Raw genomic sequence first — 20,651 nt, 5'->3', positions numbered from 1 at the left:
GGGGTGAGGCATCGTGCTGGGCTCTGCTCTGGATATCACACCGTGGAGGCCAGCGGGGAAAGGGCACACACACCTATCTGTGTCTTGGCGTTCGGTGAGCAGAGTGCCCTGGTGATTCGCGGGGGGCAGGACTCCGGATGGGGTAGCCACAGAAAGCTGGGTTTTGGAAGATGAGCTGGAATTAAAGATGGAAGACGGCTGTTCAGGTGGATGGCATTCTGTGGACGGAGGCTCAGAGCGTTGAGGAATCGAGAAGAGTGAAGCCAAAATACAAGGTGTACGTTTACAGGAAGGGGAAAGCAAGCTGGCATGTCCTGTGGGAGAAGGCTAGACGGCCGCGTGCCAGCCTGAAGCATTTGACCTTGATTCTTGAGGGCGGCGGGGAGGAGCCACGAGACATCCTGAGCAGGACAGCACCAGGATGAAGTCAGGTCTGCAGTAGAAACCAGAAGCCAAGAGGGAAGCAAAGCCGATGACATGCTCTGGCCCCGACTTTGTCAGGCGCTTCAGTGGACGAGGTGTGGGCGGACCGGCCCCATAAGGCGCTTGGTAGTCATCCAGCTGGCAGGGAGAGTCCTCCCTGAGAAATTGCTCCTTCCTAAGTACATGGACCTGGAGGGAAGATTCTCTAACAACCTGGAGACAGCCAATCCACTGCCCCGTGAGGCCTGTAAATGATAAGAGAGAATGGCAGGCTGGTGGCGGAGGCTGCTCCAGACGGCATGTCTGGCTCAGTCACACTCATTTCATGCTCCTGGGAGATCTCAGAGCTGTGGGCTGGCTGTCCTGATGCATTCTGGCCTCGCAAGGATAGGCTTGTTCTGTTGTGTGCATTTGTTTTGTACCCAGACTTCCTGCATGGCTACTTAAAGCGGGGGGGGGGCGCCTGGGGGAGCTGGAGACATGGAAAGAAAAACCTAAGAAATGGACAACATTGTCCATTCCTGCAAGGAGCCTGCCATCTGGCTGGTGAGCGGAAATGAATACATAAAATGCAAATTTGCATTTGTTTACCATGGTTACAGTTTCCAAACCCTTAAAATTGTGTTGTGTTTCAGACTACAGAAATGTTATAATAGCACAGTGAACAGCTATAAGAATAGCACATCTATCCTTTATTTGAATTCACTTATTAGTGATTTATCTCGTGTGCTTTTTATTTGCCATCTATAAGAGCATGGACTGATTTTCAAAAATATTTTATAATTCATTACTACCCTTAGTTAATAACTTTTGGGGGGAAAACAATCACAGATTTGGCCAGTGAGAGGCACTGCTTTGGCTCCTGTATCCTTATGGCATGCCCTCATCATGTTTTTATTTGCTTATTCGGGTGTGTTTTTTAAAAGACCTTCTTTACTTGTTTTGTGTTGTGCCTATCCTGCCCCTGAATCAGCCGTTTCACCAAAGACTACTGATTCCTTTTCATGGGAAATGGTATTAGAGACCAAGATCTGGGTGCCCGTTGTGCTCATACTACTGGATATCTTTGGTTCTAGGTCCTTTCAATAGACAGAGGAAATATGTGCATTTGCATACACAAATGCATCCTTTATATTTAGAGACCATCAATTCACACCAATACCTCCAGTTCCAGTCCATCCCGGAGGGTTCTCTCCCACATTTCTGTATCCCTCCTTCCACAGTGAGAACCCTGGCTCCCAACCACATTAACACACGTATTCATTTGTCAGGTCCTGTAATGCATCTGAAATAACGTCAGCATTGTTGTGACCATATTGCTTCCCCAACCCAGCAAACATCCTAAAAGGAGTTCAGCACTTACAGTTCTTCCCTCACCCTGGCCCTGCCCGAGACTGAGTGCCAGTCAAATGATCATAAGCTACTTGATTACTTTTGTCTTTCTCCCTCAGTGTGGCTATGGTTTCATTTGAAATACAATCAGATACATTTGCCTTTTTATAAATATTTTTATTGATCTCAGAGAGGAAGGGAAGGGAGGGAGAGAGAGAGAGACATCAATGATGAGAGAGAATCACTGATTGGCTGTCTCCTCCACGCCCCCTACTGGGGATCGAGCCCACAACCCAGGCATGTGCCCTTGACTGGAATCGAACCCGAGACCCTTCAGTCCGCAGGCTGGCGCTCTATCCACTGAGCCAAACCAGCTAGGGCAGATGCATTTGTCTCTTAATTTGCTTCTGCTTTAGGGGTATTTTCCCTCCATCTCATACCTGTTCAAAACATTTTAACGTATATAACATTAACATGATTCTAAAAGTCAAAACTATAAAAACAACAGCTATACTTAGAACTGCCACTCCTACTTTGTCCCCTCTACTCCATTTGTCCCTGTCCCTTATTTTCTGCTTTATCCTCAGAAACATCCCGTAGTAACATATGCATGTTTCCGTATTTCCTCTGTCTTGTATGCCAAGGGTAGCACGCTGTGTGCTTTTGGGTCCAGCCCCTCTTATATCTTTCTTCATTGGATTGCACCATAAACAGAATTCGGATCTGGAACAAGTAGGCTTCTATCACACGTGTGTTGTCAGATCTCTAGTCACTTGTAAAAATCTGATGGTTCTACCAGTAGCTTTGTCAGATCAACTTTTGTAATAGTCACTGTTATTTTATCCCTTAGTAATAGGCTTCTAAAACGACGCATTCTTACACAGAAGGGAAAACTTTTGTGTGAGGTTCAGACAGAAGTCCCGGGAATCAGGTGAGACTTTGGAATGGCAGGTCTGTTGTGATGGGGCTGAGTTATTTCCACTGAGTGAGGGCAGTACAGGGTGGACGGGCACCTAGGGGCTCCTCCACGTCCTCTGAGCCCTGGATCTTATGTGTCCTTTCGTGCTTCTCAGTTCTGCAAGGGTCATATGGCTTAGAGCCCAGGCAGAGCTGTTGGCAGTTTCCCTCCCTTTGGTATTTGAAAGAGCTCCTCCAATTGCCTCTTTTAGGCCCAGATTCCACAACTAAATAGTATACATTTGAACTCCACATTTGTACACGGTTTTGTGAGTGCCACAGAATCATCTCATTGAATGTCTTATTTAATCCTTATGAAACAGGAGAGCAGGTCTTGTGTCTGCTTTGCACGTGAGGAGACTGAAGCTCAGAAAAGAAAAGCGGACGAGCTGGCTCTCCATCCGGGCCTTCAGACACAGCGCCTGGTGTGGTCTGGGAGGACTGAGGGGGCAGCCGGTTCATTCCCGCACCTCCTCCTCCACCTGCCTCATAGCCGGCAGGGGGAGGTTCATGCCCAGAACATCTTAGTTCTGTCCAGATCAGTGAAAGTTAATGCCTGCTAAGTATTCGGCCCTTCAGAACTGTGAACGTTTTGTTATATGAACTTTTGTAACAGTGACTATTATTACTTAAAATAAAGGGGCCATAAGCCAGGACCTGGCAGTCTTTTTCATTCTCAGGAATTTTAGTCATAGTAAATTTACTCATGCATGCTTTTCCACGCCCCAACAACCAAAAATGGGCAACAGCGATGCAGCTTGTTAGAGAGGGGTTTCTGTATTCCTAATGCAAGAAAACTTCATAAAATATGATATTAAAGCAAACCTCCCTTACATTTTAGGGTAACTGTTTGTTTTTTTTAATTTATCAAGATTGTTGAAAGTATTAGAGTTGCCTCTTTTTTCCCCCCATGAACCCTCTCCACTCCACATCCACGTCTCCCAGGCCTTCACCACACTATTGTCTATGTCCTTGGGCTATGGATATATGCATATAAGTTCCCCAGTTATTCTCTCCCCATCCACCTCCCCACCCCCACCTTCCCTCTGAGATTTGCCAGTCTGTTCCATGCTTCTGTGTCTCTGGATCTATTTTGTTCATTGGATTCCACATATGAGTGAGATCATGTGGTATTTCTCTTTCTCTGACTGGCTTATTTCACTTAGTATAATACTCTCCAGGTCCTTCCATGCTGCCTCAAAGGGTAAGAGATCCAGGATAACTCTTTCACTATCTTGGTCATTTTTTTTTTTTTCAAGAACTCAGGTTGGATATGTAACTGAAATAAGAATATGATGTTTGTATGTAATCATGCACGCTTAGTGCTCTAAGTTCAGAACCAGAACATGCCCAGAGATCTGTACTTGGATGCTCTGGGTAACAACGGGTTTGAAGGCCCGCATGCTTAAGGAAACATTACATAATACGTTTTCATGTTGACACATGACGCTCCAGGGCCTCCTCTGTTCAGGGATGTGATTCCAGATTGGGCGCGGTTTTTCCGAAGTTCACATGAATTTGGTGAATCTACTCAGGACCGAGCTCCGCACGTCTGTATCTCTCTGACCACACCTGGGCCCTCTCGGGTCCTTTCTCAGGGTATGGTTTGCACCTTCTTTTCTGAGACACAAGGTATTCTCCCCCGGGAGGAGAGGCCCCTGAGCGGGGAGTGCAGACAACATCTCAGGGTCTTCACCACCTTTGCTCCCCTGCTGGCCCCTGGAGGGCGCTCCTCTGGGATCCGGGCCCAGGAGGCAGCACAGTCCTGACCTCCTCGCTCCCCTGAGGGTGACCATGGGGACGGACCAGCCCTCACAGAGCCAGACAGAGGTTCTGGAGCATCAGAAGAGTGGGTGATGAGCAATGAGTGTGTCCTTTCAAACTGGGCAGAGGGTGAAGCCGTGGCAAGGATGCCAGTTACTTATCTTAAGTACCGGCGTCACTGGCTGTTCACATATCTGTTCAGCCCTCGACAGCCCAGAGTGGAGAGGGGGGGCGAGGATAGAGAATGGGGTTGGCTTTCTGTAAGCAGGTCGTTTCCCTTTGTCATTGGGGTGGGTTAATGAGGCCCCTGAAAGGGAGATGTGCTGGCTTTGGATTGGGAGGCAGGCAGATGTGACCTCGGTCGGAACCCAGGGGTCTGTGTGCAGACGCTGCGCTGCCTGGAACCTCATCTTTCTTAGCAGCTTTTTCATGATACTTATTAATCCGCAACTCACATAACTTGGCTCCTGGAACAATTCCCAGCTGGAAAGGCAGATGGTTCCTTGTATATGAGAGTGGGCAATCGTCCGCCTGACTCCCAGACTTGCTGAGCAATGCGGGGTTCTGTGTGTGCGCATAGATGTAGGAGTACAGACACGAAGGCGGAGTGAAGGCGGCCAGTTGGGAACATGGACACATCCGCCAAGCCTTTCCAGGGCAGGTGCTCCTCTAGACGGGCAGCAGACCGCACTGCCTCTCACCTCCAGCAGGAAGACTTGGGGGCAGATCATGGCAAGCAGCGGGGTTAAGCAAAGAGTGGTGCCTCACCAGTGCTCCGTTTCCTGGCTGGGATGGGGGACCGGGGCTGAGGCGGGTCTCCCCTGAGTCTGTCCACTGCTCTCCGGAACCTGTGGGTGGTGGGAGGGAGCCCGGACCGCTCCGCCTCTCAGGGCTCTTGTATGGGACGGGCGCACACATTAGGAATGTTCTGGAACTATTGCAGAAACACTGACCTGGTGCTCTCTCTGACCGCACCTTGGCCACCCAGGTCCTTTCTCTTTGAAGTGCGATGACTGCTGTCTGAGGAGGCTGACAGGGCGGGGCGGGAAGGGGGGTGGCGGGGAGGGGGCACCTCTGAGCTCTGAGTCAGGCCCCTGGGGTGGGAGGTGTCAGGCCTGCCCTGACGGCACATGGTGCTTTTGGCCCAGGCTCCTTGGGAATCTCTGGAATCCTGGAGGGAGTTTGTTTGCTAGGAGCGGGTGCATGTGTGTGGGGTGGTCTCTGCAGCTCTCACACTCACAGTCTTGCTTGGGAAGCCACTGCCCTGTCTGTCCACGTCTGTGGCCCTGTTGCTGTGCGCGTGTGGCTGCACTCGTGCCGTGTGTCCTGCCACGAGCCCTGGTGCCGCAGGGCAGACGGCTCAGGCTGCGGGTCCCCGCGGGGTCCTGACATGTGCTTCTTCTCTTGCCCCCCTCAGAGAATTCTCAAAAGAAAGGGAGAAGGCGAAGGCCCGGGGCGATTTCCAGAAACTGCGGGAGAAGCAGCAGCTGGAAGAGGACCTGAAGGGCTACTTGGATTGGATCACCCAGGCGGAAGACATTGATCCCGAGAATGAGGAGGAAGGAGGAGAGGAAAGCAAGCGAAATAGTATGTAGCGCCTTCCCACTCCTGACCAGTGCGTGTGCGATGCAGAGCTGCCCGGCAGCAGGCATTCCTGCCCCCTGACCCGGCCTGAGACCCAGGGCCCCTCAGCCATCGGTTCCCTCTTCCTGCACGTCCGAGAGCACAGTACCTGCCTCTGAATTTCTGCCGAGAGGTGGATTTTAGAGTTGTTTCTGGTCACGTGGCAGAGGGTCAGACAGACTCACCCATCGCCTGAGGGATTCAGTGAGCCCCTCGGAGCGGGACCAGGTGTGGGAAGAGCCCATTCACCTGCATCACAGGAGACAAAGCTGTGGTTCCTCCCCTTAGTGAGCAGTGTTATCGGAACTTGGAGAGCAGGGGCCCTCTCTGCCCCTCTGTTGCCTGAAGCAGCTCCCACCTGTGCCAGCCAGGGGAAGCCAAATGCTTGGCCCATTCGGGGCTGGGAAGAAGCCAGTTCTGGGCAGCGTTAGGAGGCATGTGAGCCAGTGTGGCTGCTGAGGAGCCCACCCCTCTGGGTCCCCACATGGACACCAGGCACCCCCAGTACTTCCTGCAGTAACAAGGCCCAGTGCTCAGTCGACCACCGGAATTCACTGTCAATGTCAATCAAGACCATAGACATAGTGTCTATGGCGTGCTCTTCCTCTCCTGGGGCCACCCGTGCCTCGGGTAAAGTGGGTGCTGACATTTAGCAGTGGATTTGACTAAGATGTTTGTGATTTGTTTCCGATCTAGAATAGTTGGTAGGAAAGACCGACAACCTATTGCAGAGGTGTGTGTCCATCGAGAGGCCTGGGAGACCAAGCTAGGCACTACCTCTCAGAAGACGGCCGAGGGAGCTCCAGTGAGCGGAGCCCCTCAGACGTCATGCAGTCGTTCCTTCATTCAGCAGGGCCGGTGCTGATGCCGGGAGGACTCCTGAGATGGAGAGGCTGTGTGCTCCTTCTGCGGAAGGCCATGCCTGCACACACACAGTGCAGCAAGGAGACAGAGACACAGGTCGGAAGGGAAGCAGGCGGTGTGCTGGGGGCTGAGAGGACGAAGGGCTGGCTGTAGGAGAGAGCTGTGGAGGCACTGGACCTGGGCCTTGAAGGTCAGATCTGAGATATGTCACAGCTCAGTGTCAGGAAACATTCTGAGCCATGGCAATGGCATGAGGAGGACATCGAGGTGGGCAAACTAAGGCTTGAGGAAGCGATGGGCTATTGGTTTGGCTGGAACCCAGAGGGTGTGCAGGTCAGGGAGACATGAAGCAGGGAGAATGGGCCAATCTGTACTGCTTCTGTAGGCAGTGCAGTGTGGGGGCTGAGGGCCATGCTGGAGGGGATTCTTTTCTTGGATGAGATGGCATTCTGTAACTTCTAGCCCAGCACTCTGAGGCTGTGATGCCACAGGGAGTGAGGGTTTCCTGCTGTCATGGATGCAAATGATCGCTTGAGTCCTGTGTGCCAATGGGGGAACCATGGAGTGCAGGATGCTCTCCTCTCCTCCCCCTCCCTTCTTCCTCCAGGTCTCACCCACTGCTCCTCAAGGAAGAGCCTGGTGTTCACCACCTAAGGATTAGGAAATTGCAGGGGGATTTCTAGTGCTGACTGTGCTTGCCAAATTTGAGATCAGAGTTTATAAGCAGAAGTTTAAGTTCCAAGCTCGGTGGTGTCCTCTAGGTGATTGGGTATAAGAGTGTCTGCATGTCCTCGGCACAGCACTCCCAGATGTGAGAGCCAGCCTGAGTCCCCAGAGCCTTCCCACCTGCAGTGTGGCGGGCAACTTGTGTGCAGCTTGGGGAGTGCCTGCCGTGCTCTTTCCCTCTTCGTTCCCAAACCCCAGCGCTGCTGCTGCCCCCTTCTCCTAAGCCCAGCCCCTAGCATCTTGTGTGTAAAATGCTGAAGGCACCCTTCCTTCTTCTCAGCAGAGTGCCTTTCTTTGCTCTCTTAGGCGTGTCCTGTAGGGAGCCGAGCGAGGCGGTCTTGCAGGCTGATGACCTTTCATCTCTATTGCTCCACCTCCAGAAAGAGACAGGGACCCATGTAGTGTTGGAAGCCTCAGTTGTGGTGGGACCCTTTTTATGGCCTGTGATTGGGGAGTAGGGATGTTGGTGGATTTGAGGCATTGCCTTCTGGTAGTCCTGCGGGTCCACGCTGTGTCTTAGCCCAGCATTTCCTGTGTCCTGCTGCTGTCTGATGACACGATCAGTGCCTCTTCCATTGGAGACCTTGCCGTGAAAGGAAGATGAGAAAGCGGAGCCTCAGAGTAAAGCAGTGGACAAGCTGGCGCCGTAGTCAAGGGCCAACAGCCTGCTGTGGGAGCCAGAGGGCTCAGCGATTCAGCTAGCGGGAATGCAGGGAAGGCTCCGTGGAGGCGGTGGGGATCCTGCTGAGCTCTGAGGGATGAGCCTCCTCGCTTTTCAGGCTGAGGAAAGGGCATGCACCAGGTGAGGAAGCTTACAAAAGTTGAAAGCCCTTAAATGCATCACTTAGTAAGATAATCAAGGAAAGAAACGCCCTTCAAAAGTTGTAGATCAGGGGTCCTCAAACTTTTAAACAGGGGGCCAGTTCAGGCTGTTGGAGGGCCAGACTATAGTTTAAAAAAAAAACTATGAACAAATTCCTATGCACACTGCACATATCTTACTTTGAAGTAAAAAAGCAAAACGCGAACAAATACAATATTTGTATTTGCATGTGGCCCGAGGGCCGTGGTTTGAGGACCCCTGTTGTAGATCCTCAGAGTTCACTTTGTAGCAGGGGCTCCCAGGTCCCTAAAGCTGCACTGGGTCTCAGGATCGTCAGCCTGGTGGCTCCTGCTGCCCACAGTGATGCGTGACGCTGCCTGCGGAGCCAGCTGGGCAGGCGTCTGATCCAGAATAGCACACCCTTTGCGGGGCACCCTGTTATTCGCCAGCCTCGTTTGCCAGGTGCTGTGGTCTCCCGTGGAGCGAGGCTCGCAGTCTTTCCTGAGTCATCAGAGCTCAGAGCCCTGATGATTAGGGTTGGAAATGCAGACATAAATCCCGGGCTGTGGGAACACGTTGGGGTGTAACTGACTTAAGAGAGCCCCACTCTCTTCCCGACAAGGAAGTGGGCCTCCCTGCATGTATTGTCAGCAGCTCAGACCTGGAAAACCATCACTGTGGGTTTCCCTGCGACCTCCTGTGGCTACTCGCCATTTTCCTCTTGTCCCAGCCAGAAACCACAGGGGAGAGGGTTTCCACAGGCCCATGTAGTTCTCTTCACCAACAAGCAGAGGTTGACTTGCCACCCGCACACCCAGACCTGGTCTCTGCCATCTGGTAGCAGGCAGAGAAGTGTGGGCATGGCTGGTGCCAGCGAGCCCTTTGGGTGTGTCAGATCGATGCCCACACACCTCACACGCCAGCCTGCTCCTGCCTTATATCTGGGGAAGGGGAGGGGATGCCACCTAGGGCTCCTGACCTTGTCCACACGCTTTAGGATGCTGACTTCGCCAACTGCCCTTCTCAGGTGGGGACTGGATGGGATTCCCCAGACACAGGAATTAGGTGACAGTGTGAGAAGTCCTTCCTATGGCCCAGTTCAGTTGAGAGGAGCAAAGGGGAGGAGAGGAGGCCATTAGTAACAGCAGGAGTCACCAGCCCACGGAGGGGGTGCTGGGCTGGAGGTCATTCTGACGCCCCTTCCCTGGAGCTGGCTGCGGCTAAGTTTTGTGACTTGGAATTTGGACTTGAGTGTTGGGCACATTACCCAATGTCTTTGAGCCCCATTTCCTTGTCTGCAAGAAGGGGGTCAAGATATTTGCCCGTAGGGATGTCATGAGGGTTAAAGGTTCGATAGGTGGTAGGAGCCACCACAGCTGTAGGTCCATGCTGCTGCTCTTGTCATCAGACTGCAGTAGAACTTGACTGAAACAGAGTTATTTTTGCAGATGCTACTGGACCTCAGCCCAGCCTCAGGGTGAGGACCCGTTTTAGGATGAAGTCCCTACACTGTGCTCTTTAGAAACTATAAGGTTCCCAAGTTGTGATGGAGAACAAACTTGACCTGGTCACTTTCGAGATACCGTGGCACAGCTTTCTGGCTCCCAAAGCCCATCTAGTGGGTCGATGCTTCTGTCAGAGGACAGATGTCAAGTGTTCGGACCTGTGCGCATATTATCCTTTCTTTCTGATCTTCTAAATGTAATTTTCTGCATCGTGGTACCCAACTCTGGCTGTACGTGACAACCCCCGGGAGCTCGAATGCTTCCCGATGCTGCCCCCACCCCCTTGCTGATTAGGTGGTCAGTGATGGGACTCGATGTGACGTGGCTTTATGTACAGTCTCCTGGAGGTTGCATGTAAAGCCAGGCTGGGAACTCCTGAGTGCTCCCCACCCCCAGCCTCACCCCCACTGAGAAGCACACTGGTCTTGGCTGAACCTTGAAGGAAGATAACAGAGAGGCAGGCAGTCCCTCCCGGGCCGTGTGGTGGCTGTGTGGCTGTGGCCCTGGCTTCCTGCGTTCACGGGCCACTTACCTAAAATGTCAGCCCCACGCATTTGCTGTTAGAAAGCTGGTATCACACAATTAATTGAATGGGCAAAATTTCCTTGGAAGTTAGTTCCTGAGCATTTGGGAAATTTTCAAGGATAATTTAACTTTTTGCTGAGCTTCAAATTCCGTAAGAAACCCTGCCAAATCTCCAAGCGATTTTTTAGACGTATGCAGCTGCTTCCGAGTGAACAATGGGGTTTTTCTGGGGCCATTAAAATCTGAAAGCCTAAAATTCTATTTTAAACTCTTCTCATTGTCAGTGATTAGTCTTAAAAAATGGCATTAAAAATAATGAAATGGTTTTAAAGGAGCTCATTCTGAAGTTGGGGCCAGAAATCCGGGCCAGTTCACGGTGGGAACTATGAGTGATCGACAGTCCCCGTGAGAGGTGTTACTGAGGCTCAAATACAGGGCGGGGATGCCTAAAGCTCCACCTCTGAGCACAAGGAGAGCCTGAGACTTCATCAGGGGCCCAGGCAGAGGCTGTGAGTGCCGCCCCTGCCCGCCTCCCCTGGGACCCTGCCCCTCAGGCCTCAGGGCACAGGTGGCCATGGCCGTCACCTCCCTTCCGCACCTGCCACCCCGATGACTTTTGGTGTCTGATTTGAGGCTGGGCAGACAAGAGTGATGGGGTAGCTGTTTGCAAGCACACAGCATGGACATTTTCTGGTCCTATTACAAAGGGTTATGTCTTCAAAATTTGATTTCTGAAACGGCTTTCATCTCAAGAAAACTACCTCAGGGCACAAGTTCCAAGCGAAAAACCTTCAATTAAAAGCTGTAACGCAAACAGCAGCAGTTAGAGCTGCATGTGGCAGACATGGGTCCAGGCGGCCATCCTCCAGAGCGGCTGGCCGGGGAGGGCTGGGCACTGGGGTCGCGGGAGACACCGGCTCCCCTGGGTGGTCCTGGGAGCAGTGTGTAGCCTCCTAAGAGCTGGAGGGAAACGAAGTGGAGGGTGGTCACCCCGCTGGAGACGGGGAGGAGGAGGCACTCCTGCCAGGTTCACCGAGTCCCAGTCAGGGTTGTTTTTTCTGCTTTTAATGTATTTGAATTCCAAAAGAAATATTTACCCACTGTAAGGAATCCATATAATATCAAAGTATATAAGGCAAGAAATAACATTCTCTTGCCCCTCTTCTGAGAAGGAACCAGACTTCGCAGTGGGGGCCTGCTCTTTCCTATCTCATTTGTTCCCAGAAGGAATAAGGACACAGGATTTTGCCCAGACAGCTGGCCCCTGTCCCACCAGGAGATCGCCCAGCACACCTGGCCCCCTGTCCCACCAGGAGATCGCCCAGCACAGCTGGCCCCCTGTCCCACCAGGAGATCGCCCAGCACACCTGGCCCCCTGTCCCACCAGGAGATCGCCCAGCACAGCTGGCCCCTGTCCCACCAGGAGATCGCCCAGCATAGCTGGCCCCTGTCCCACCAGGAGATCGCCCAGCACAGCTGGCCCCCTGTCCCACCAGGAGATCACCCAGCACAGCTGGCTCTGAGCCGTGAGCCATAGCTTTCCATGTTTTTAAGACAACGCTGTGGCTACTTTCAATAATTTGCTGCAATACAAGCTGTCCCGATGGACTGTATGTAGCACATGGACCTCCGCTTTGAGGGAGTTGTCAGGGTCGCAGTTTTAGTCTTGTTGGTGTGACCGTCTGGCCGTCTTCTGTGCCGTGAGACTGTGCGCCATGGGGGCAGGAACGGGGTCTGTTTCTGCTCTTCATTGTGCTGGCACCTGGGGCAGTATTGTCACATGTTATTTGTTGAATGAAAGAACACAGACTAACATCTCACATTTGTCAAGTGCTCCCGTCAGACACCGCTTTAAGGGCTGTGGGTGCATTAGCCCATTGTTCCTCAGCAGCTCTGTGAGACTAGGACTTGACAGGCGAGGAAACTGAAGCACGAAGAGGTTTGGGAGCTTCCCAGGGCCCCGTGACTGTCAAGTGGCAAAGCTGGGATTTGAACCCAAGGTTCTGCCGCAGTCTGCACGTAGCCATCGCTGATCCCCACAAAGGCGTGCACCTGTGTCTGGGCCCACACGTTCACGTGCTTGTGGGAGAGCTCATCCGAAAGGATTTTTCTGGGTCAAAGAGCATGCCCTTTAGAAACACGGGTGCTATGCCAAGTGACAGCAGTTTACATTCCCACGGATGGGTCCATGCAGGCCCTCGCCCACTCGGCGTTCCTTCTGCAGCCCCACCTGCCTCTGCAGGTCCCTTCCTGGAGCATGTGGCCTCGGCAATAAGGACTAGCCCACATGGAGCGACCACCATATCACAGACCCTGTCATTTCTCTCGTGACCTGGTAGTGGAGTTGTAGTTGTAACGTTGACCGCACCTTGCCAAAGCCTAGCATGCCACTTGTATTACCACATTTGCTAGTTTCTTCTGAAAGCAACCCTGTGAAGTGCAGGTCCGACCACTATTAACATCTGATGAGGGATGAAACCGAGGCTTAACCAAATCAGGTAACCCACCCATGGTCATCCAGCCAGAAAGTGGCAGGCTGGGTTTAGACCTGATCTGTCCAAGTCCAGAGCCTACTCTTCTAGCATCTAGGTTTCCTGCCCCAGATAGCGATACTGGCTGGACTCGAACAGCCAGCCGGTCAGCACCCAGGACTCCTGACTTACTCCAATGCCCACTCCCTAACGCCCTTCTTACCCTTTGTAGAGGGGAGGTCAGACCCTGGAAACCTCTGCGTAGGAGAGGGTAGATTGGTTGTTTATTGTAGTTGGTTGGTTATTTAGGACAGGTTCTTAAAGACAGGCACTTCGTATAATAGCTATAAAATGCGCGCTTGCGCTCCCTGGCCAGGCCCTGAACGGTAGGTTTCCTTGTGGGACAGTTTGGGGTTTTGTGTGTCAGAGCCCGTGGAAGTCTGCACCTCCCGGGTCCTGGGGCCCTGTTTGCGGTGCTCTTGCTGCCCTCTACTGAACCGTAATGAAATTGCTTGTGTTCAACCTGAAGGGGTCACCCTGGCCGACTTGCTAAAAGAGGACAAGAAGAAAAGGAAGTTCTGCTTTCGCCAGCGCAGGGCTAAAGATCACGGTAAATGGCTGGGACGGAACTCCGTCTCCAGCAGGCTCTTCCCCGAGACCCTGACGCCTCTGCCCGCAGAGGGGTTGTGTGCGTGCATGTCCGTGTGCTGCGTCTGCAGGTGCCTGTGTGTTTTACTTGCCTGATTTCTTGGAAACTTGCTCGTGTTGTTTTCTTCTTGTCTTTCCCCAAAACGTCTGTCTTTACCAAGACAGCATTGCAATCTCCTTTCCGCGTGAACTGTACTTTTTAAAGAGGCAGTTGATCCAACTCAGAAAATGTATTTAATCCAGCATGAATAGTGTTAGTCTGGGAGACAGACTTTTTTGAACACTTTCCCCACAATGATACCTTTTCATCTAAAATGTTCCCGTGTAGATGAGAGTCCAGTGATGTAACTGGATGGGTGTTTTCCCCAGGGTATGTTTTTCAGGTGGCCTCTTGGTCTTGCACTCCCTGGCAGGTTTGCCCAAGACCCTGTTCAAGCGAGTAGGCCTGTTCCACCCAGAAGTTAAAAACATACTTCCAGGCCCTTGCCGGCGTGGCTCAGTGGTTGAGCGTCAACCTATGAACCCGGAGGTCACGGTTTAATTCCTGGTCGGGGTGCATGCCCAGGCTGCGGGCTCGATCCCCCGTGCGGGGTCTGCAAGAGGCAGGCGATCACTGATTCTCTCTCAACATTTATGTTTCTATCTCTCACTCCCTCTCCCTTACTCTCTGAAATCAATAAAAAATATTTAAAAACATATATGTGTGTGTATATATATACACACACACACACACACACACACACACACACACACACACACTTCTAGGAGGCAAAGATTTTTGGGTCCCTGCCTTTGCGAGGAGGAATGAGGAAAGGGCTCAGGTGGGAAGTAGTGAAGTTTCCAGCTAGGGACTAAAATAATGCCAAACATCGCCCCTCAATGGGAGCCCTGGGGTTGGCATCAGGGCCATCCCCGTGCAGGGCAGTTTTGGGAACTGGCACCCTGTCTGCCTGCCGAGGCACTGCTGTGGTCCCACAGCAGCCTCTGCACACCACTCAGTCCCCTACCTGCTGCCACCCCATCGGCCCTGGTTAGGCCACTCTGCAGGAAGGTAGGCTCTGTGTGAGAGGAGTTAGACTGCGGGCACACAAAGCCAGCTGCTGAGAGAGCAGAGGGGCGGGCGGCCCTGTTTTCTCGGGAGTGACCGTGGGAACGCTGAGCCCAGAGGTTACGGGAATTGGGCTGGAACCAGCCACGGTGGTCTGGCTGGAGGTTGTATGAGGACCCTGCTCTAGGCAGAAGGCCTGCGAAGGGAAAGGGGCAGAGGCTGTTGGATAAAAGCCCCTCGCTATTCCAAGAGCCCTTGTGGCCCCAGGGGGAAGAGGACAGGGAGTAAGACCTTGCCAGTGAGTGGACAGGGAGTTGGGGGGTGAGGGGGAGACGGGGCCGACTTGCTCAGTTTCAGTGTTTTCCAGGAAGAGGCTGGGCTGGCTGCAGCTGCTGGGGCCTCCGCAGGGAAAAGGGGCTCCAGCTAAGCAGGAAGCACTGTCATGGACACCAGGAAGCACGCTAGCAGAGACGGCCGTGGGCTGCAGCTCTGTGGAGGTGGCCTCAAGAAGAGGAGTGGGTTCTGTCCCCAGAAGGGACCCCGCTTTGGGCTTCTGGGTCCCTCCCCTCCTCAGCCAGGGCTTGAGGCTTCTCTGTTAGCTTTCTGAGAGGTCTGCAGGGAGAGGACGCAGCATCACATTTTCAGGAAACTGTGTTTTGAGCAGGGGAGGTCTCCTCTTGACTGAGGCAGTCAGGTCCCCGAGGGAGGCGCTGACTGACGTTGGGCAGAGGCTGTTGTGTGGATGCTGTGCTCCCATGTCACTGGTCACATAGAAATAGTCATTGTCAGGGTGTAATTCTTGCTTCAGACACAGAAACCTTGGTCTGGCCTTGACCCACATTCTCCAAGAAGAGCCTGGCTTCTTTACAGCAACAAGAATCTGTTACCCGGTGATGGCTAAGCATGTCACCACCAGCAAGCACAGGCACCTTCCTCAGGGCTTGTCATGGCACTGCTCGTGCTTGTCATGGAAAGAAGATAAAAACACAAGGTCTTGGCTTTGGATCCCCCCTCTTCGCAGAAGGCAGCCATGCCTGTCACTGCTCGGTTGTCCGACCTCACCCCTTAACCTTCCTTTGAAAGGAGTGAGAAGCTTTTAGGCTGCTGGACATGGAGGGAGATGCTGACAAACCCTCAAGCCTGCGGGAAAGCCTGCTCTACGGAGGCAACAGGAGTGAGGCTCCTGGAGACCAGGACACCTGTGGACTCAGTGTGGCTGGCCCGGGGCTCTCGGGGGCTGCTCCTCCCTGTGCTTCTCCAGACCCCCAGGAGGTGACTTCTGGCGACCCTCCTGGGGGGTGGGGAGGGGCTTCCCCGTCCTGCTCATTCCCTGCTCCCCTTGCTGAGCTCGGGGAACGCCAGGGAAAACCCCTTGGCGCTGGGAGCCAAACCAGACAGCCTGTGGGCGTTTCCTCTTTACACAGTTGCGGCAGGTCAGAGGTCAGTGGGTCTCCGAGATGATATTACCCAACAGCTCATTTTCCGCATTAGATGACCCAGGCCAGGAGGGAAAGGGTCTTGTCCCCACATCGCCAGGGACAAAGACTGAATGAGCCTCCATCACTGAAGGAAGTTGGTCTGAGATTTTGCTGTGCCTGTTAATGGTGAACATAATTTGGGGCTGCCTACTTGGACCCATGCACAGACTCATCCACTGTGTGTTATGTGTGTGTGTGCACACACAGGTACGTTTGTCTGTAATTTCTCTCTGAATTCACAAGCCAGGCCGATTTTGTTGCGAGGTATGTTGTCCTTCAGAGTGAGAATAGAGAGAGGAATGAACAATTTTACTGGTGAAAATGCTTGTTGTTGTGCTGGCCAGAGAAAGTGCATTTCCCTGGTTTATTTTGTGTGGCGTTGCCTAGGATGGCATCAGGGCCGAGTGATACGATCTTAGAAATAATGTGACCCAGGCTGGCACCTCTCGTCTACAGTCTGGGGTGCGCTGGGCTGCTGCCCCGCCTCCTCTCCTCACCGACAGCAGCATTTGGGGCCCTTCCACAGTGCACTCACACTCAGAGCCTGGGCCTCCATCCCAGAGACCCCAGTGCCTGGAATAGACCACAGAGCAGAGGCTGCGAGCTTCCCCAGCTTTTCAGCAGGTAAATTGCAGTGCAAGCCAGCATCCCCTTAAAGGCACCAGGCTTGTCCTAATGCCCGGTTTCACCTAGATTCACGGAAAATAGTTTTTAAGTTTATATTTAAAAACATAAAACCTTCCTCGACAGAGCTCTGAAAATTCCCTGGAGTGTGTGAGGTAGAAGGACTGACAGCGTCGTCACATGCAGACGGTCCCTGCTTGCTTCTGCAGGAGGGTCTGGTGCAGGCAGGTGACACCGTGGGCTCCGGGAGTCTCTCTGCTTGGCCTGGCCACTTGTCAGCCATCGACACCAGGTCCCGCTGAGGCAGACACAGTGCAGTGGGTTAGGGAGACAGGCATGTGTTCAGTCATTTGCCTGTGGCTTTACTTACTTGGGTTTCTACCATTCTTTCTGTTTGGACTTTTATAAAGTCTAAACTATCACCTTATCAGCTTGAATTTTGTGCTGTCTCCCTTCTGGGCTGATCTGCGGTAAGTGGTCGGGCTCTATGTTGTGTTTCTCAGGGTTAATCGAGGTCATTAGGACAGCGAACCAGTGCTGATGGATAAGGGGCTTGCTTGGCCTTTGGGACTTTTCAGTTTGTGGCATTTTAAGTATAACCCCCCGTACATACCAGCATATACCAGCATCAGAGTGTACACCAGCCTATTCAAGTGTATGCCCGAGCCGCAGGGCGGGTGGCACGTGGGAAGGGTGCTGAGGGGAAGCAGGAGAGCTTTCTCATGCTGAGCTATGTGCCTGAGCAGACAGAAGGGCTGCCAGGGCCCCAGCCCGAGCCTAGATCCTCTGCTCAGAATCAGGAACTGGACCAAGGTCCATGTCATGGACCAAGTGAGGTCACCCCATTCTAGCATAGTCACCATCCTCTCCCTCTCTCCCTCCACTCGCCTCAGCCCTGGCGACATCCTTCTGGAATAGACTCATTTATTATGGCTCTGTAGGTGTCAGATACTTGTAACGGAAAAGTTGCTGTCCCCACAACAGGCTAAGTTAGAGAGAAATTGCTGAGTGCAGGGCAGTAGAAGTGCCAACCAAGAGTAGCCGGCAAGTGCGGGAGACCACACCAGAGGCCTCCGTGCAGTGATGGAGGTGGTCGGGGGAGCGACACTGGACTTGGGCCACACGGGAAGTGTTGCTTTGCGTCCAGAGAGCCCCGCGAGAGCTTTGCCAAGATGACAGAGCTGCCGTTCATGATTGCCTGGCACTGAGGACCCATCCGGGGTAACCCACGATGAGGGGACCCACTCCAGCACTGAGATGTAGGTACCCGCATTTTGCACATGGGAACGTGGAGTCTTGGAGAACTCGGGTCACAAACATGAAGTTAAGGTTAGATCTGGCTGACCCGAGAGCCTGCTCTTAGCCACCATCCCCTTCACATGAAGGATGGAGGCAGGGGGACTTCTCTCCAGGGAAGCCCTGGAGCTGGGCCACCCAGTTCGTGTCCTGTGCTGCTGCTGGGGGAGTTTGGCTCTTTTTCTTCTCTTTGCCCCACTTAGTCTAGAGAGGAACTCGTGCCTTTCATCCACTCCTAGCTGGCACCCGGCCAGAAATGCAAAGGGACGCCCCCTCCCCACAGCAGTATGCACTGTAATCGGCTTCAGTCGTACTGTTTGAAAATGAAGCTTTAGGAATGAAATGCAGCAACTGTATTTGCTCACATCATGGGACATGGCCCCAGAGAATAACAAGCCACAAGACTCAGCCTGTTCAGGAGATGTTTGCTCTTTTTGAAATAATAACTAAAGCTACGATATGCGTAATACCAGAACCTTGAAGTAGTGTACTGTGAGAGCCGGAAGTGAGCTTTGAGCTGGGAGTCAGGACCCACTTGGGCCTGAGGACCCCACAGTCCCCACCCTGAGTCCTAGTGCTCACACCTTCTGGCCTCAGACCACCAGGAAGAGCTGCCGCAGAGATGGCTCGTGGTCATGTTTATAAGGAGCTCCCACTGTGATGTTCTTTGTCTTGTTCTTGAAAAGAAGACTGGCCCCATGGGAAGAACCCATAACAATGAACTTTGTTGAATTTTATGAATTTTTAGTCTCTCGCTGAAGCCAAGGTACAGGATAGTCGTGGGACAAATTGCAGGAGCATCTTAGATTCTCTCTCCCTCTCTCTCTCGAACTTTCTGTTAAAGGTTTTTTTCATGATTGGATTGTTGTGGGGTGGTCTTTTTTTGGCGGGGGGGTGGCGTGGTGGTGGTTTGTTTTGTCTTTATTTTTGCATGGAGTTGTGAGAATGTAAATCAAAGTATGTAGTTGCTTTCTTTCGACTTACCTAAGAAAGAAAAAGGTTATTCCACGAGAATACCGGGTGTGTGCTGTGGGTCTAGAATTCTGCCCATGTTGCCTTTCCTTTGAAACCTTAGCCTACAACTACATGTTGCTGGATGTGGCTATCGAGACTCCCACCCAGCAGACTCCGTTTCCTGGTGCTCACAAAAGGAGCCGGATCTTCTCTGTCGCTCTCAGAACAGATGTTTCTCAGACCTCTGGGCCCTTTGAGTCAGGTCCCCTTCACCCATCCTTGTCATTCACACCATGTCTATTGCCCGAGCAGGGTCAGCAGCTGCGTACTACACGTTTCAGAGTCCTTGTCCAGCCCCCCTCGGGGGGGTGGGTAAGGGGGAGTCTATATTTCTGTATTTCACAGTTAATTAAATCCACCTGGGGCTTGCCTCTCCCACTGGCCCTCCAGGGCAGCCAGTGCCGTGCCCTGTGGGTGCCCGCACCTCCTTCACCTGGTCTCCAGCACATGCTCGTGCTGTTTATGGGGCGGAATCAAGTGGATGCAAACAAACAACCAAGCGCCAGGTGGTGGCTCGGGCGGGTCCCCGGGCCTCCCGACACCAGTGGGTGCATTTCCACATTTCCCCCGCTTCCGCTCAGGACCCTGCTGTGGCGGAGTGAGGCATGCCCAGGGACGTGGCGGCGCTGGGACCACAGTCAGCTCTGCCCTGGTCACGGGTGGGAGGAGACCTCCCTGGTGCTCTCGTCCGGCTTTGGTGGTGAGAGCCTCTACATAATTGGCTTCACAAGATCAGCTCGTCTTAGAGATCAGAGGAGTTAACTACAACTGAGTAGGGTTTTAAACTGTTCAAAAGATTTGGTGCCTCGTACCTCCTGTACTCCTCCGCCCACAGCTCCTCCCCTCGGATATATTTAAAATAGGAATGTGTTCATGGCGTATTGGTCTATCCACAGGTTTTCTAGAGTCCACCTGCCGGGGCAGACAAGGTGTCCTGAGATGTCTTGGTGGCCTCGGTGCGAACCTGGAAACCAGGAGAATAAGCTGGTACCAAGCGCAGGGCAGGGTCCTGTTTGGTCCGTAGGCTGCTCTTCTCAGGAAACGTCTGGATGGACAGAATTTCTTCCTGAAGGGGCCCTGGGCTTGCTGGGCAGGGCATGGCAGCAGAGGCTCCCCTGCGTGGAGGTGCTGGCTTCTCGGCCCTTGTGCTGGTCCAGCGCCCGAGGGCCCTTCATCGCCCTCCTCCCAGGTTCCCAGAGGGCCTGCTGCTGGCGGATCTCACACCGGCCCCTCTGGGGCGTGCAGCGCCTCCTGTGCGCTCTCTGAAGCGTTTTCTTCCCCTTCCACAGCCAGCATGCCAACCAGCGAGACGGAATCTGTGAACACGGAGAACGTAAGTGGCGAAGGCGAGAACCAAGGATGCTGGGGAACTCTCTGGTGAGTGTGGAGGCAGCTTACCCTCCTGGCTTCCGCCGTCATCATCATCTCAGGGAAGCAAATATGTGGAAGACACCCCAAATTTCCATGAAGCCTGGGGGCCGTAGCCTCAGGGGCAGGAGGGGCGGGTGAGCTCACCCTGGGCCCCTCCCT

General features: G+C 53.0%; 1 protein-coding gene across 1 annotated transcript in view; it reads left to right on the top strand.

The window, feature by feature from the left end:
• The window catches only part of CACNA1D (calcium voltage-gated channel subunit alpha1 D), a 301,466-nt gene that overhangs the window by 191,579 nt on the left and 89,236 nt on the right, over positions 1-20,651 (top strand). Inside the window, 2 exon segments of the mRNA XM_059663279.1 lie at positions 5,894-6,063; positions 20,411-20,498. Coding sequence (XP_059519262.1) covers positions 5,894-6,063; positions 20,411-20,498 — 258 coding nt within the window.

This window comes from Myotis daubentonii, chromosome 14 (assembly GCF_963259705.1).
Source record: "Myotis daubentonii chromosome 14, mMyoDau2.1, whole genome shotgun sequence".
NCBI lineage: Eukaryota > Metazoa > Chordata > Mammalia > Chiroptera > Vespertilionidae > Myotis > Myotis daubentonii.
Note: the sequence above shows the minus strand (reverse complement) of the source record. Positions and strands in the feature narration are given on the sequence as shown.